Raw genomic sequence first — 15093 nt, 5'->3', positions numbered from 1 at the left:
TTTTCTCCCCAGTGTCTGCCTGACTGCCAGAGCTGTGTGGGGGCCCGGTGCTTCCCTTCGCAGCTGCAGTGCCCCACAGATCTGCCCGAGCCAGGTGCCTGCAGGCAGGTGTCACTTGGTGGGGGGGGCCACTGCTGCCACAGAGGGAAGCACCAGCCCTCCCCACAGCCCAGAGACCACTCCACCCGCCAGCAGCTTGCTCTCCCCGCCTCTGGAGAGGCAGATATGTCAGGTGTCTGCACGACATGGGGACTTAATTGGCCCTAAATTGAAATGGTGTTTTTAAAAACCCACTGCTTCAATTTAGGGCCCCCATTTTGTCTACACGTGGCCAGTGTCTCTAAATGTAACCTCACCTGGAGCATTCTGGGAGTCAAGAAAAAGTCACAGATTTCCCAGGGATTCTGAGCCTTGAGCTAATGTTCAGGCACAATCCACTGACCAGCTACAGGTGGATCACTTTGAAGACAGACCCAGCATTAGTAGATGTATATGTATATTTCAGTTCACCTTTTTACACAAGCCTTGCTTTGAAAATTGGGCTTCAATGGCCACATCCACACAAGCACAGACATTTGTTTCCCCAGGGACAAGAAGCAGTGACACCTTGTGCCACTGCTGCTTGTCCTCAGGGAGCAGCTGCGCCATGCCTTAAAAAAGTGGGGCAGTGCACATGGAGGCAGCGCCCTCACATGTGCGGCAAGTTACCCCAGGTGGAGTAGGGGAGGCTAAGGCCAGCAACTGTGCTGGCCTTCCCAGTCTTGGGAACCTCCCAGGGCTGCAGCTACATTGCTCCTGGCAGCCAGTGTGGCTCTGGCATGCCAGGCTCCAGTTTTGGGTGGTGCACACTGCCTCCATGGGTGCTGCCCTGCTTTTTTAAGGCATGCCCCACTTTTTAAGGATATCCCAGGGTCAACCCCGCCCCCCTGCAAGGTAGCAGTGCAGATAACGCCTGCATGTGCAGTGTGGGGCGCTGCAGATGGCTCTTCAGCGCCGCATATCGCACATCTGCGCTCACCTGGCCACAGCCAGTGGTTCCTTTCATTCTTCCTCCAGCTTGTAAGTGGGTAGGGTAGAATATATATTTCACAAGCAGATTTTAGTGTTAAAAAAAAAGTCTTATGGTCACCTCTAGGAAAAACTGAATAAGAAAACTGGATGGCAAAGAAACTGTTTGTGTTTACTTGTAAAGTGCTCCATGCATCTTGAAGTCAACAAGTGGCATAGCTGGTATTCTTTGCATGAAGAATTATTGGTTGACCAGACTGACAGGACATCTCTGCAGGGCAGAGAAGTTTTTAAAAATATATTATTCCTGAAAACCAAGTAGGTCTTGCTGAAATGTTTTCTGCCAGAAATAGGGCTTGAGGTTTGATATGACTTTGTAAGTAAACCTGAAACTCTGGGCAAAATTTCAGTGCTATTGAGATACAAACAGGTTGCAAACACTGAACTAAGCAGGCATGTGTAAAGTATGGGCTGGATTCATACTACAGTGAATAGTTTTGGCTGATAAACAGTCCAATCTTCAAAAAGATCATTGCTTAAGAAATATTTCATCCTTCACATCAAAATGTATTTGAAATGTAGAGAGTTACAGTTTTAACTAGGTGAGCAACCCTATTGCACCATTGGACAATACATTTCAAACCCCTTAGCTAACATATCTCATTTTTCTTTGATATTGACAGATAAGAGAATGAGAAGTTAGCTAGCTGGTATTAATTCAGACCTTTAAAGAAGTTTCTTGTAGATGAAAATAATCAGTATCTGAAGTATTTGGAAAAGAAGTTAAGGCTTGTTTAAACTGGAGACATGAAAGAGAAAGTTTATTATTTTTCATCTAGTACCTTCATTTCCAAAGGATAAACTTAGACGAGGAATTCTATTTCATTCTCAGTGAACATATCTTGGATGAAGAACACTTTTCTCTCTCTGCCATTTCTCTTCTGACCTGAACCTGAACTTTCTCCTCACCATCAAAGAAGCTGTCAAGAGATAAATGGATTTCTTTCAGTGAAAGAAAACATCATCCCTATCCAGGTTTCTAAGCCTTAAATCTGAGGCTGGGGGACATGGTAGCAGAATGGTTAAGGTGATTTGCAATGGGTCTAGAAGCTGGGGAAGCTGTGCATGGTTACCTTGTCCTCAAGCTAGGGAACCAAAGGATACAAAGTTAGCCACATCACCCTTTTGTGCCATTGGCTTCAGATACTTGGGATGGACCTTGGAGTTTGAGCCGAGAGGAAAAAAAACTGTTTTTCCATAGTTGGAAACTAGCACTGATGCTAAAAATGCTGGTACTCACAGAATGGAAGCTACTACTGGTGCCATCAGGACAAGTAGTCTTAATCATGCCAGTGCAGCAGGGATGGATAATTAACTGCCAAAGACATAGCAGTTTTTTAATAATAAAAAGGGAGGTCTTTTCTTGCTCAGAATACTGGGTTAGACAAAATCCACCAGAATCTCTTAAGAATGAGGGATTAGAAGAATTGTTAGGCAAAATCTCAACACTGCTATGCTTCTGTGTCAGAAACAGAAGTGGCTTAAAGTCAAATATTTAGAGCCTCTGGGTGCTTGTATATGTGCAGCAAAGCTGCTCCGATGCACTGTAATTACAGTGCATTGGAGCAGACTTGATTACTCTGGGAGCATAGTAATTACCGTGCTCCAGTAGACTCAAGCATCACATGTATCAGTATTCCTGGGCTGAAAAATGGCATCAGGGGTGCTTTAACTAAAGCTTGTTTGTCAGGCTTCAGTTAAAGTGCTCCCATCACCATTTTTCAGTGCAGGGATGCTGATACATGTGACACTCCAGGTGTTTTAATTAGAGCAGCTCTTGGAGCCACTCTAAGTAAAGTGCCCCTCCCTACTCCCAGCGTGTGTGTATAAATGCACTTTTTGACCAGATTGCCTCTCAGCACATTTCATAGATTTCATAGACATTAGGGCTGGAAGGGACCTCGGAAGATCATCGAGTCCAGCCCCCCGCCCAAAGGGCAGGAAGTCAGCTGGGGTCATAGGATCCCACCAAGATAAGCATCCAATTTGTTCTTGAAGGTGTTCAATGCAGGTGCTTGAACCACCTCTGATGGCAGGCTGTTCCAGACCTTGGGGGCTCGGCCAGTAAAGTAATTCTTCCTTATGTCCAGCCTGAAATGGTCTTGTGGTAGTTTATGACCATTTGAACTCATCATCCCTTGGGGCGCTCTGGTGAACAAACGTTCCCCCAGATCCTGGTGGTCACCCCTGATAAACTTGCAGGTGGCCATCAGATCACCCCTGAGCCTGTGCTTTTCCAGGATAAAGAGCCCCATGGCTCTCAGCCTGTCATCGTAAGGTCTGCTTTCCTGACCTCTGATCATGCGCGTGGTTCTTCTCTGGACTCTCCAGGTCAAGAAAATTCTGAGCAGTTTCCCCTGTATTTGAGACTCAAAATTATCACCCTGCTATACCACCAGGCACACCACTAGCACTCAGAGAATAAATAGTAACAATATACTGGTATTATAGGTATGTTGTATATATGTTTCTCCAACCAAGAACTCACGGAAAGATGAAAAAATACGTCAGGCAAGCAGGGCAGTGGGGGTGATCAGATACATGTGTGCTGTATCAACCAATTGAGTATTTTATCCAGGTCTGGCCTGTAACAATCTGATCTTGCCAAGGTAATGAGTGACTCTTGAAAAGTAGCAAGTTAGAAGTTGAGAATGAATGGCATTATTCAGCAAGCTAGAGGAGGGATGCTCAACCTCTGGCTTGCAAGTCAAATATGGCCTGTGGAGCCATAGTATCCAGACTGTGGACTCCTCACAGATCCGAAATTTGGTAGCCAGGAAGCAGTGGCAAGAAATCATAGAATTATAGAAAATTAGGTTTGGAAGGGGCCTCAGGAGGCCATCTAGTCCAACTGCCTACTCAAAGCAGGACTATCTCCAACTATACTACCCCAGCCAGCGTTTTGTCTAGCTGGGTCTTAAAAACCCCCAAGGATGGACATTCTACCACCTCTCTGGGTAACCTGTTTCAGTGTTTTACCTCCCTCCTAGTGAGGAAGTTTTGCTAATATCTAACCTAAACTTCCCTTGCTGCAACTTGAGACCATTGCTCCTTGTTCTGTTATCTGCCACCATCCTCTTTGGAATCCCCCTTCAGGGAGTTGAAGGCTGTTATTAAATCCCCTCTCAATCTTCTCTTCTGCAGACTAAATAAGCCCAGTTTCCTCAGCGTCTCCTGAGAAGTCATGTGCCCCAGCCCCCTAAACATTTTTGTTGCCATCCATTGGACTCTCTCCAATTTGTTCACTCTATCCAATTAATTACTTCCCTCGATCTTCTGGTGACACTCCTACCAATGCAGCCCAGTATGCTGTTAGCCTTCTTGGCAACAAAGGCACACTGTTGGCTCATATTCAGCTTAATGTCATGGTTAATATTGCCATGCCTCCACCACTGCCAAATTCCTAAGCTCCACATAGCTGGAACAGGGCCAGGCCACATCTCCTTCCTTCCCTATACCCCCAGATTGGGGCTGGGCTGTGGCCCTTTTCCCTCACTCCACATGGCTAGGTCAGGGCTGAGGCACTCCCTGAACCTGTCACATGGCTGGACTGGGTCCTATCTCGCCGCCCTGTGTGCTGGTTTAGGCCCAACAGCCAGATCCAGCCCATGGCGGGGACTGAGCACCATCCACCTTGCCTGAGGGGGAAAATGGTTGGGCACCACTGCCGTAAAGGATTGGGCATAAAATCAGCTGCTTTAAGAATGAACAGATTAGCCTGGGTATTACACGTTCCTTGGCCCCCTGCTGGTGTTCTCTGAAAAAGCAGCATTTAAGACTCCACATAGCATCCTAATTAGAACAAATTGACTTGTTCTGAAGAAAAGACATTTTGTGGGGATTTGAAAGGCCCAAAATGAAGGCTCTAACTTGGATGAGCCATATTCTTGGATGCTGTAACTTGTTTTTCTTTTCTCTCTGTTTTTGGTTTGTGTATCTGCATTCAGGTTTAACTTAGTCAACCTTCACTTTGGCAAACTGAAAGGAAACAACAACACCCCAAAACAGAAGAATGAAGGACTAACTCTTCCTCCCCACCTACATAGTATACCTTCTACCTCAAACTCATAGTAAAAATCTTCAAGTGTTATAATCCTTTCCTTTAACCCCTTTTACACTCAGGAAAGGGTAATCCTGTTCCTATGACCAATTCACAGCTCTATAATTTCATATAGGGTCCTTGTACACATGATGCTAATAACATGTACACGTGACGAAAATGTCACTTTGTGTGGCTTAATGGTATCACAGCATACACATACAAGACTTTGGGGAGTTTTAAATGACTTTGCATCATTGCAAACTAAACTACATCAGGATGTAGTTTAGTCTGTAACTTTGCAAATTGCAATGATGAAGCTATTGGATTGATCCCCAGCCACAGGAGAGGTGGGCAGATGCCACAGAACCAAAGGATTGGGATCCTCACTGCTTCTCCCTTCAGCAGCCACACTTGGCCTGCTAGCAACCTGCCTGGGCAGCTCTGGGGGCACTGCCATGGTGGAGGGAAGGACCAGGCCAGCTCGCCCTCCCCAGCTGTGGGAAAGGCAGGCAGACTCCACTGAAAAAAAGGATCAGGCCCCTCACTGCTTCTGCCTTCAGCAGGCCCCTGATACTTTTTTTTTTTGGCAGAGCCTGCCTACAGCTGGGGGGTGAGTTGCTAATGGGCTGAGCAACTCCTGAGCTGGGGGGGGGCTCCAGTCCTTCCCCCTGCAGCAGCAGCTCCCCTGGGGATGCCTGGGTGGGCTGCTAGTAGGCTGGGTGCTGCTCCAGCACAGAGGCAGTTGGATTGGGTTGGGTGCTGCCTCTGAGCTGGGGCAGCACCTGGCCCACTACCAGCCTATCCAGGTGGCCCTGGGGGGTACCTCCGCCATGGAGGGAAGGACCAGGGCCCTCCAATAGCTCAGGGGCGGCTCAGCTTGCCAGCAGCTTGCTCCCCTTCTGTGGGCAGGCTCTGGCTCTGACAAAATTAAAAAAAAAAGAGCATCGGGCTCCTTGCTGTCACGTGATTGGAAAAATTCTAACACTTTAGTCCTCAGTGTTTTATTCTATGTCTTGCCCTTTCAATTTAGGGCCACAGAATAAAACCCTGGGGATTAAACCCCCATCCTGTGTACAAGCCCCCTAGTTTTTCCCTCTGTTTTGAGGCAGAATCAGTATAACGAGGTGCTATCTTGACAGATTTGTCTAAAAACCACCAGAAAGGAGGACGACAGTCTCCATAGGTGGTCTATTCCAGTACTTAATTTGCCAAGTATGTAACCAAATCACCCTTGCCCAAAATTGGACAAAGTACCCAACTGAGGCTGAGTAGAGCAGAACAATTGCCTTTTTTTGCAACATGCTAGTTTGTTGCTGAATATAATTCTTAGGTCCCAACAGCCAGACTAACCAGTTATTTCCTATTTTTTGTTTAAACATTTGGTTTTGTCTTCCTAAGCATATTTTTTATATTCAGACACGTGTATTTATTCTCATCTTATTGATTTAAGATAATTTCTCAAATTTATCAAGATGATTTTGAATTCTTATTGTGGCCTGCAGAGTGCTTGCAACTTCTCTCAGCTTGGTGTTCTCTGCATATTTAACTGCATCATGCACTTCTGAGATGGCAACCTGCCACAGTAGTTATTTCACTGTGTAACAGCTAAATTCCAAACTACTTAATGGTTAATTGCATATTAAACATTATTTGCAATGATTATTATTGTTTATTATTTGTGTTACAGTAGCACCCTACTAAGATTGAAGGTCAGATTGAGGTAGATTTTGGGCATAATGAAAGAGCTCCTGGCAGACAAATTTAGCAGGCCAAGTAGAAATGAGCAATGAGTGAGAAGATAGCATATTAGAATTATGCACCAAGATAGCACATTGATAGAAGGCTTATTCTTAATAACAGCAATATAAGGAACCTGGATGATGCTGGGGAAGACTAAGAGAATTGGCTGTGAGATATAGGTTTTTTCTCCCTTTTGGATGCCAATTCTAATTTAGCTCAGAGACCTATCAATCAAATGTTTTCCTCAAAAAAAGCAGTTTGATGCTCTGCCCATCACTGTTTTTCTGGTGCTAGAAAAACTGGGAAATTTTGCAATTGGATTTTATCTCGGCACTCCTCGGCATAGAAATCAAGTACTGAATGGATGTGGAAGCTAAACTTGTGGTGTTATAGGTTTTCATAGAAGTGGGACAACATCTGGAGATGGAGCATGTCCAATGGGAGGTAGTGCTCTGTCAACAGTGGGTAAGCCTCTAATGCCTAGTTAGAGTTTAGGCACATTGGTGGGAAAATGCAATGTCATATGTGTTGCTGCTGCCTGTGATGTAACTATTCTTGCAACAGGCCTAAATTCCCCAGGCCTAGCAATCCAATATTTTCACAGTACTACTGTACAGTACATTTTTTCCATTATTTCTAAAACCAAATGTGAACTGTTAAGTACTGGAAATATTTTAATTGGACTTTCAACTACAACTTTAGCATTTATTTTAAATTAACATGATCATTGAACTGTGATAAAATATTCTCATAACCACAGATAATTTTCTTTATATAGGATGTTCTGCCACTTAATTTTTCAGGGCCCTTTCTCAGGATGATCAGGATGATGCCCATTTAAAAATAGAGGATATAATTCAGATGGTAAGTGCATCTTTATATCCAGTCCCTTATAAAGTTGTGCATTTTATGTGAAGCATTAAAATGAAACTTCCATGTAGCTTCACTGCCATATTTGTAACAAGTTGCTTTTCCTTTATTTATCCATTTGAGATCAGTAACGTAAATGTGGATGTTTAAAACTGTAGTGACAACACATGTTTAAAATGCATGGTAACGGTAAGCTTTCCAGAGCTTCTGGACTTCAGTTTGAATTAGGTGGTTGCCAATATTAAAAAAAACAGAGAAGATGTGCATGTATATAAAACAAGGTGTGAATCAGTAGGATCTTTGCCTCAACACAACAACATTGTTACTCAGAACCATGTATAATATTCCCTGAGAGGGCCCATTCTTAGACAAGATGAGTATCTGCCCACATTGTGCTCCTGTGCAGCCTGTTAAGCATACTGATGTAAACCAGCCTAATGTGGTATTTGAGGTAGGTATTGCAAAGTAGTTTTGTGGAAAGTTACGAAGAATGCAGGCTTCTACCTGTATTATACCATTAATGTATCTCTATGCCCTTGGTATAATACTTCAGACCTTTCCCATTAGTTTCCATACCAATAAGTCAGTATCAAACCCCATGTTGTTGTTGTTGTTTGACCTACCACTCCTTTTTTTTCTATAACCTAACAGTTATATTATATTGTTCTATTTAACATGCATGTGAAGTTAATTACCGTCCTATGCTTTGCAGTTAGAATGTCCAAAACCGGAGTGCTTTGAGACTTTGTCAGCCATGGAGCTTGCAGAGCAAATAACTCTCTTAGATCACATAGTATTCAGAAGCATACCTTATGAGTAAGTATCCTCCAAAGAGTGATTTGTAAGAACATCTGACTTCGTAAGAACATTTTGGGCGCTATGATGATCCATGCTATTGATATCCCTCCAAAACATTTTGCACACACAACTGGATAGTATCTCCAACCTCTGTTGTTGTTTCTCTCATATTCCATTTATATTATGAAAGTCTGAGTTCAAGAATGTTAAAATTAGTAGTATCTCTATTGCTGTTGTACTATGTATTCACTGTGCCATATTTTTTTATAGAATTATGCATTCCTGCTTAGTCTTTCATTGAGGCTTTAATCTCAGGTTAATATTTCAGCATTAACTTCCCGTTGAGAGTCTTTGGTGTATTAAGAGCAAACCTACAATCTACGGTTTGGGTTACTACAGGCTAGGTATAATGGGGGTGTGCTCAGTATCTGGAAAGGTGAATGCTGTCTCAACCCCCTTTATACAGCAGGCTGATCTTGCCAGCTGTTGTGGCGACATTAATAGCAGTTTCAAACAGGCTTAGAATGCTAAGTGTCTGGAGCAAAGGGGAAAACAGAAAACTGAAAGAAACATAAATGTTCTTTACAGTATTTCTGGCTTTTCGCTGTTCCAGCAGTGGCATAATGGAATGCTAGAATGAGATATTGCTGAAATCCATTTGGTATGCAGTTGCCATGGTTTTTTATACTTCATTTATTGGTAACTGTTTTGTTTTTCTTCTTTTTTAACCTAAATTTCTAGAGAGTTTCTTGGGCAGGGCTGGATGAAATTGGATAAAAATGAAAGAACACCATATATTATGAAAACCAGTCAACATTTTAATGATGTAAGTAACTATAAAAATAGAGAATGACTTTGAGGAACTCTTGACACCATGTATAAACTTTGGAATATAAATGTCTGCTTCTGCAGCATGATATAATTTCTGATTTAGTAGTGACTAAATATTATAGCCTCTTTGTGATTAACCTTACAAATCATCAAAGCATGTAAAGATTCTCATTTTCATGAATTGCCAGCCAGCAGTTTAATGGTAATTTAATGGATTGGAACCTTTTGAACTGTACTGAAATCTTCTACAGCTCTACTGATGAAATTTAAGTTCTTTCTTTAGAGGATGACAATATAACAACAACAATTCTGTTAACCATCCTCCATTTTAATGAATACTGATGAACTCTCTACTTATATTCTTGGTCTTTACTCATTTCCTTACACATTGCTGAGAGCAATCACCAGTAGCAACCTTACTGCTGCAGACATTACTCACTGGTCCTCTGGGTGCTTTTGTTACTTTTCCTTTAGTTCACCATTTCTCTTCCTCCTCTCTAACAGCAATTTTTAGTGTATAGTTTTAATCTCTGCTAATCAAAAGCCATAAGATGGCCTAGCTTATTGTTAAATAGTATCATTTGCAAATGTTTTTATTTAAATGTCTTTGATTTCTGGCTTTTTATTTGGTTAGATGAGTAACCTTGTTGCCTCACAAATCATGAACTATGCTGATGTTGGCTCCCGTGCTAACTCAATTGAGAAGTGGGTAGCAGTGGCAGATATTTGTCGATGTATGCACAACTATAATGGTGTTCTAGAAATCACATCAGCCTTTAACAGAAGTGCAATCTACAGGCTGAAGAAAACCTGGGCTAAAGTTTCTAAGCAGGTAAGCAAGGCATCACAACACATTATAGCCTTTCAGGTGGTGATACAGGCAAAACATGTCAAGATATCAGTGTTCTAATTGGATAATCTTGAAGGGGAAGAAACAGTATGGTTGTCTGCTAAGGAGTTCAGCTGGTTTTGTTATCTCATTTCTACCACTTGTATATTTTGTTCATTTGCCATTCCTGTATCATTAATGAAATATTTTAGGCAGTAATTGACTTCATTGAAAGTTTGGAAAAAATGTCAGAGGTGCTCTCAAGCCCAGAAGTCCACAGGCATTTTGGAGGAAACATGCTAGAGCAACAAAGCTTTTTGAATATTCACACCTTTGCATTTTCTCCCACATATTTTCCTTTCTTTTTCTAGGAAGCAGAACTGGGTGGTCATCCCCAATTAAACCGTGCTTCAATCATGCAAAGATTGATGCACATGCTTAACTTCAAGCTTTGCAGCAATCCTGAAATCAGCTAACACAGTTAAGGTTAAACAGGTTCACAGTCTTTCTGCAATCTGGGCTTCAATTTGTCCCTCTGTTGGGTTGCATCTCTTTTTTCCACTTCTTGATTTCTTGTAGATTTACTTACCCACATTCTGCCCAATAGCTTGATCTTACTGAGAGCTGCCTGAGGGGTGCTGAACATCCTCCATTCCCACTGATTTCAACTAAAGCAGAGGATGTTTTACAGGATATTTTATAGGCTGAGTTTGAAATATCCATGTGTGCAGTGTAACTCTGAAGTTGTATTGTTGAATGTTAGTTTCATGAGGCTTGTTTTTTCTGAATCCATCTGTGTATGTTGTTTATTTCTCAAATACTTAAAAGTATTTTTTTTTAAATGATCTGAGTCCCATTTTCTAAAACAAAGTAGAAATTTAGGAAATTATGTCCCAATGACTTCAATGCACCTGGGCTGCAAAGTACCAGATCCCAACTAGTAAGCTAGGTATTTAAATGGGATAAAAAGTGAACTAGAATATCCCTACTCAAGCTGGTACAAAACTCATTCAAAGTCAAGTCAAATTTCCACCCAAGTCAAGTGGCTAGTCCAGTTAAGGCACACCAGTTTCTAGAATCAGTAGTACATGAGGGAATGGAAACTAGCATCATGTCCATCTGCCTTTGAATGTGCACCTGTGCAGATATAGATGGATTGAGTGAGAGCAGCCATCAGCATAAATCTAGAGCAGGGCTCGTTCCTACATTCCTGGAACCATAGTAAATACGCCTTACACCAGTGTTTCTCAACTCGTGGATTGTGACCCAAAAGCGGGTTCCAAGCATAAATGAAAAGATCACCAATAAACCCTAAAAATGGATTCCTTTAAAGGAGAAAAATGTGGGAAACTGTGTGCAGAGTTCCAGCATGCAACGGGCTGCTTGGGAGGTCCCCGTACCGCACACCTCCCCCCAGCCCCGCACACTGGAGGGCTGGGGACTGGGGACAGGGACCAGTGGGTTGGGAGTGAGGGGTATCAGCAGGGCCAGAGGGCTGTTTTCTACTTAAACTATTTACTGGGTTAGGACTGGCCATCAGTGTTTACAAATAGGTTATGGTACAAAAAAGGTTGAGAACCACTGCTGTAAACTACTTTGCCACTATGTCCAATGAAGAAGTCATTAGGTGCCTATGTATTCAGCTGGTGCCTATATTTTAGACTGCAGAGATCCCCTGGTGCCTAAATCTTGGTTTCCATTCATGCATGCTCAGTACCATAATCTGAACAACTAGGCCCTTTGCTCCATCCTAAATGCTTTTCCAATCCTTGTACAAAGGAAAGCAGAGTGTAGAGATTGCCTAAGTCCCCAAGGAGCCCAGTCTGCTATCTGTGTTCAAAGCATACTTAATGCACGCTGGCAGCACTAAGTTAAGTACAAAGTGTGACAGCCATACTCTCTTTCACTTAACAACACAGCAAAAGGTTAGTGCCCATGTTTTATCTAATAGGCTAGTGGTTGTAGGTCTATCTCAGTGTGAGGAGATTAAAACTACATCTTTCACCTCCCAGGGACTGCCCTAGCCATTTGGCTATGGAATAGTCTGGGTAGGGAGGGCACCTTAAGCACTTAACAAACAAGAATGCAAGAGCCAGAAAACAAGCAAGAAGCCACCTGACTTTTTAGTCCAGTGATTAAGGCATTCAGTTGCAGGGAGTGTGGGGGTGGAGAAAGGAGTTCTGGGGTCCAGCAGACAGTCCATGCTCTCAAGACTGTTTCTTTTCTTTATATAATAACCCTCTAATGTTAAAAGCTTAAAACGTTCTTAGGAGTTACTTTTGAAAATGGGACTGATGTGTCTAAGTGGTTTTGAACATTTTTTTTCCCCAATACCATGTATTTTTGTTATTTTGTTGGGGTTTTAAAATCAGGAATGACACTTATTTTTTGTTCTTTTTTTAGACAAAAGCTCTCATGGATAAACTTCAGAAGACTGTCTCATCTGAGGGAAGATTTAAAAATCTTAGAGAAACACTAAAAAAGTATGTTTCTAACAATCAATTAGTAGTCAGATAGGAATATTGGAATACATTTATTGACGATACAAGTTGGTTCTGAGTTAGTTTTCATGATGCAAATAATATTGGATCATATTTTTACCTAATAACCTTTACCAAGTTGAGTTTATTTTGTTTGGCACTATTCTTCTGCTGAATATACTGTAATCCAGTACCCTTGATATGTTAATATAGTACCTCTGGAGAATAATCAGAGCAGATTAAAGCATTATTTTGTATAAAATGCTTCCTGTTGATGGTTTTCCTAAAACTGATAAACTTTTTCAGTAAGTGTAAGACCGGCTTTTATAAATAAAAGTTCTTAATTAATTCCTATAGTGCTTTTTGGCAGGCATAGTCCCCAAGTTCAATGTAACTGCCTCCACATTACTCTCAACCCAAATTTGCTTCTCCAAGTTTAAAGTGCACACAGTTGTGGGGTCATAGCTGGACGATGGTTCTCCCAGGGTACTTGACAACAATTGTGTTGAGTCATCCTGGGAGGTCATTCCAGAGTTAAATTGCTGTATGTCTAATATATGTTTAAACTACAAACCACTGCCTGTGCACGTTCGGGAAAAGACTGCTGTCATAGGACCAAATACTTTAAAGAGAAAAATACTTTTTTGACTTGTGACTTCTGGGTAGCTGTCCCCTCAGTTAAAAACCTAAAAATATTTATTCTGAGTTAATTTTCTTAACTGTAGAACACAACCTTTTTCCTACCAAAGTAGGCAGAAAGTTGTGTGAAATTAGGATTAGGAATGGTTCTTCAGTTACACCTGTTCCTCTGCAGCAAACACCTTCAGTGGGGCAAGAGCATATTGAATGAGTGCAGTAGGCGCATCTACACGAGACACTTAACTGTGCATGAGTATAGTTTACTGCAAAGTAAGCATGTGCATCTACACATGCACATACTTACTACACAGTACACCTCCCTAATCTCGAGTAAATTTGCTACCTGTAAATGCAAGTAGTAAATTTACTCAAGATTAGTAATGGCACAGTAGCACTTGAGTAGATGCCTGACCAGGAACAAAATCTGCTTCTGGTCAGTCATCCACCAAGGGGCAGGAGATAGGTCCCTGACCCTGGGAACTTCCTGCTGCTGGGCAGGCTCTGCCACAGGAGCCTAGGCAGGAACTCAGCACAGAGCTGTGGAGGGACATGCTAGGGAGTTTGTTCCCTGCTCAGATCTTCACTCACGGAGCTGGGGGGCAGGGAACAAGCCTCCCAGCCTGTTCCCCCACCAGCTCTGTGCTCATGGAGCTACAGGGCTGTCCCTGGGTGGGGGGCAAATCGGGGTGACTGCCCTGGGCCTCACACTTTGGGGGACCCCACAAACAGTGCCATACAGGCCCTGCTGCAGCTGTGTGTCACTGGCTGTGCACTGGGGCTGCTCTCAACCCTTCCCCCCCACTCCATCCCCCAGCTCCATGCTGTGGCCACTTTGCCCCTCCACTCCCCACCTCCTGCTCCACGCTCTGGCTGCTCGCTACCCCCTGGCCCCACACAGGCTGATATGCCCTGGGCCCCACATACCCCTAGGGACAGCTCTGCAGAGCTGGGTGGGGAACAAGTACCCCAGCCTCTTCCTCCCCAGCTCCACACTCACATTGCTGGGTGGGGAACAAGCTCCCCAGTCCTTTCTTCCCCAGCTCTGCACTCACAGAGCTGTGTGGGGAACAAACACCCCAGCCTGTCCTCCCCCCAGCTCCGTGCTTGCGGAGCTGAGTGGGGAACAAGCTGCCCAGCCTCCTCCTGGTGTGCAGGACAGGGGCTGAGAACTGCCCTGGTCAGGGACAGGTCCCAGCCCCATACCCCAATTGGGTGATTGAGGCACTGGGCTTGGAAAGAGCTGCAGGGGTGGAGGAGGCCCCAGCCCCCTACCCCAATCCATTGGTGGGGCAGCTATCAGCTAGTTCACTGCTAGCTGCTCCACCGGTGGATCAGGGTAGGGGGCTGGGACCTGCCTTTCCCTAGCAGCAAGTTCTGAGTCCCCTGCCCCTGATCGGGGAGCCAGGGCCAGGAGCAACTTGCTGCCAGGCCAGAAGGACATTGACCCTACCCCAGAAGCAGAGTCCCCTGAGGCCAGGAGACTCCTGGCTTGGTGCTCCCTGCCAGCTCCTGAGCTAGCACCCAGGGGGAGCCTAGAGCTCCCCCTGGTGGCAGCAGGGGCCCATTTCAGGGCTGCAGGAAACTTGGCGCAAAGAGCAGTAAATCTTGACCCTAATCCTTGCATGTGTAGATGCCTGCCTGAAAGCGGTTACTTCAGAGTAGCTTACACCAAAGTAAATTTAGGCCGGATCAAATGCATATGTAGATGTACCCAGTATGTACAATTGTGTGCTGATATTAAAATGCTTATAATACTTCAGAAGAACACAGACCACTGCCCAGAAACATATATAGTT

At 43.6% G+C, this 15093-nt stretch overlaps 1 protein-coding gene across 1 annotated transcript in view; it reads left to right on the top strand.

Annotated features, from left to right (window-relative positions):
• Positions 1-15093, top strand: part of RASGRF2 (Ras protein specific guanine nucleotide releasing factor 2) — a 372508-nt gene that overhangs the window by 344272 nt on the left and 13143 nt on the right. The window contains exons 20-24 of the mRNA XM_019516939.1: positions 7654-7714; positions 8433-8536; positions 9260-9344; positions 9984-10181; positions 12582-12661. Of these exons, the coding sequence (XP_019372484.1) occupies positions 7654-7714; positions 8433-8536; positions 9260-9344; positions 9984-10181; positions 12582-12661 (528 nt within the window). The remainder of the gene's footprint in view (positions 1-7653; positions 7715-8432; positions 8537-9259; positions 9345-9983; positions 10182-12581; positions 12662-15093) is intronic.

The sequence above is a fragment of the Gavialis gangeticus genome, unplaced genomic scaffold (genome assembly GCF_001723915.1).
Source record: "Gavialis gangeticus isolate Ggan-Ray unplaced genomic scaffold, GavGan_comp1, whole genome shotgun sequence".
In the NCBI taxonomy this organism is placed as follows: Eukaryota; Metazoa; Chordata; order Crocodylia; family Gavialidae; genus Gavialis; species Gavialis gangeticus.
Note: the sequence above shows the minus strand (reverse complement) of the source record. Positions and strands in the feature narration are given on the sequence as shown.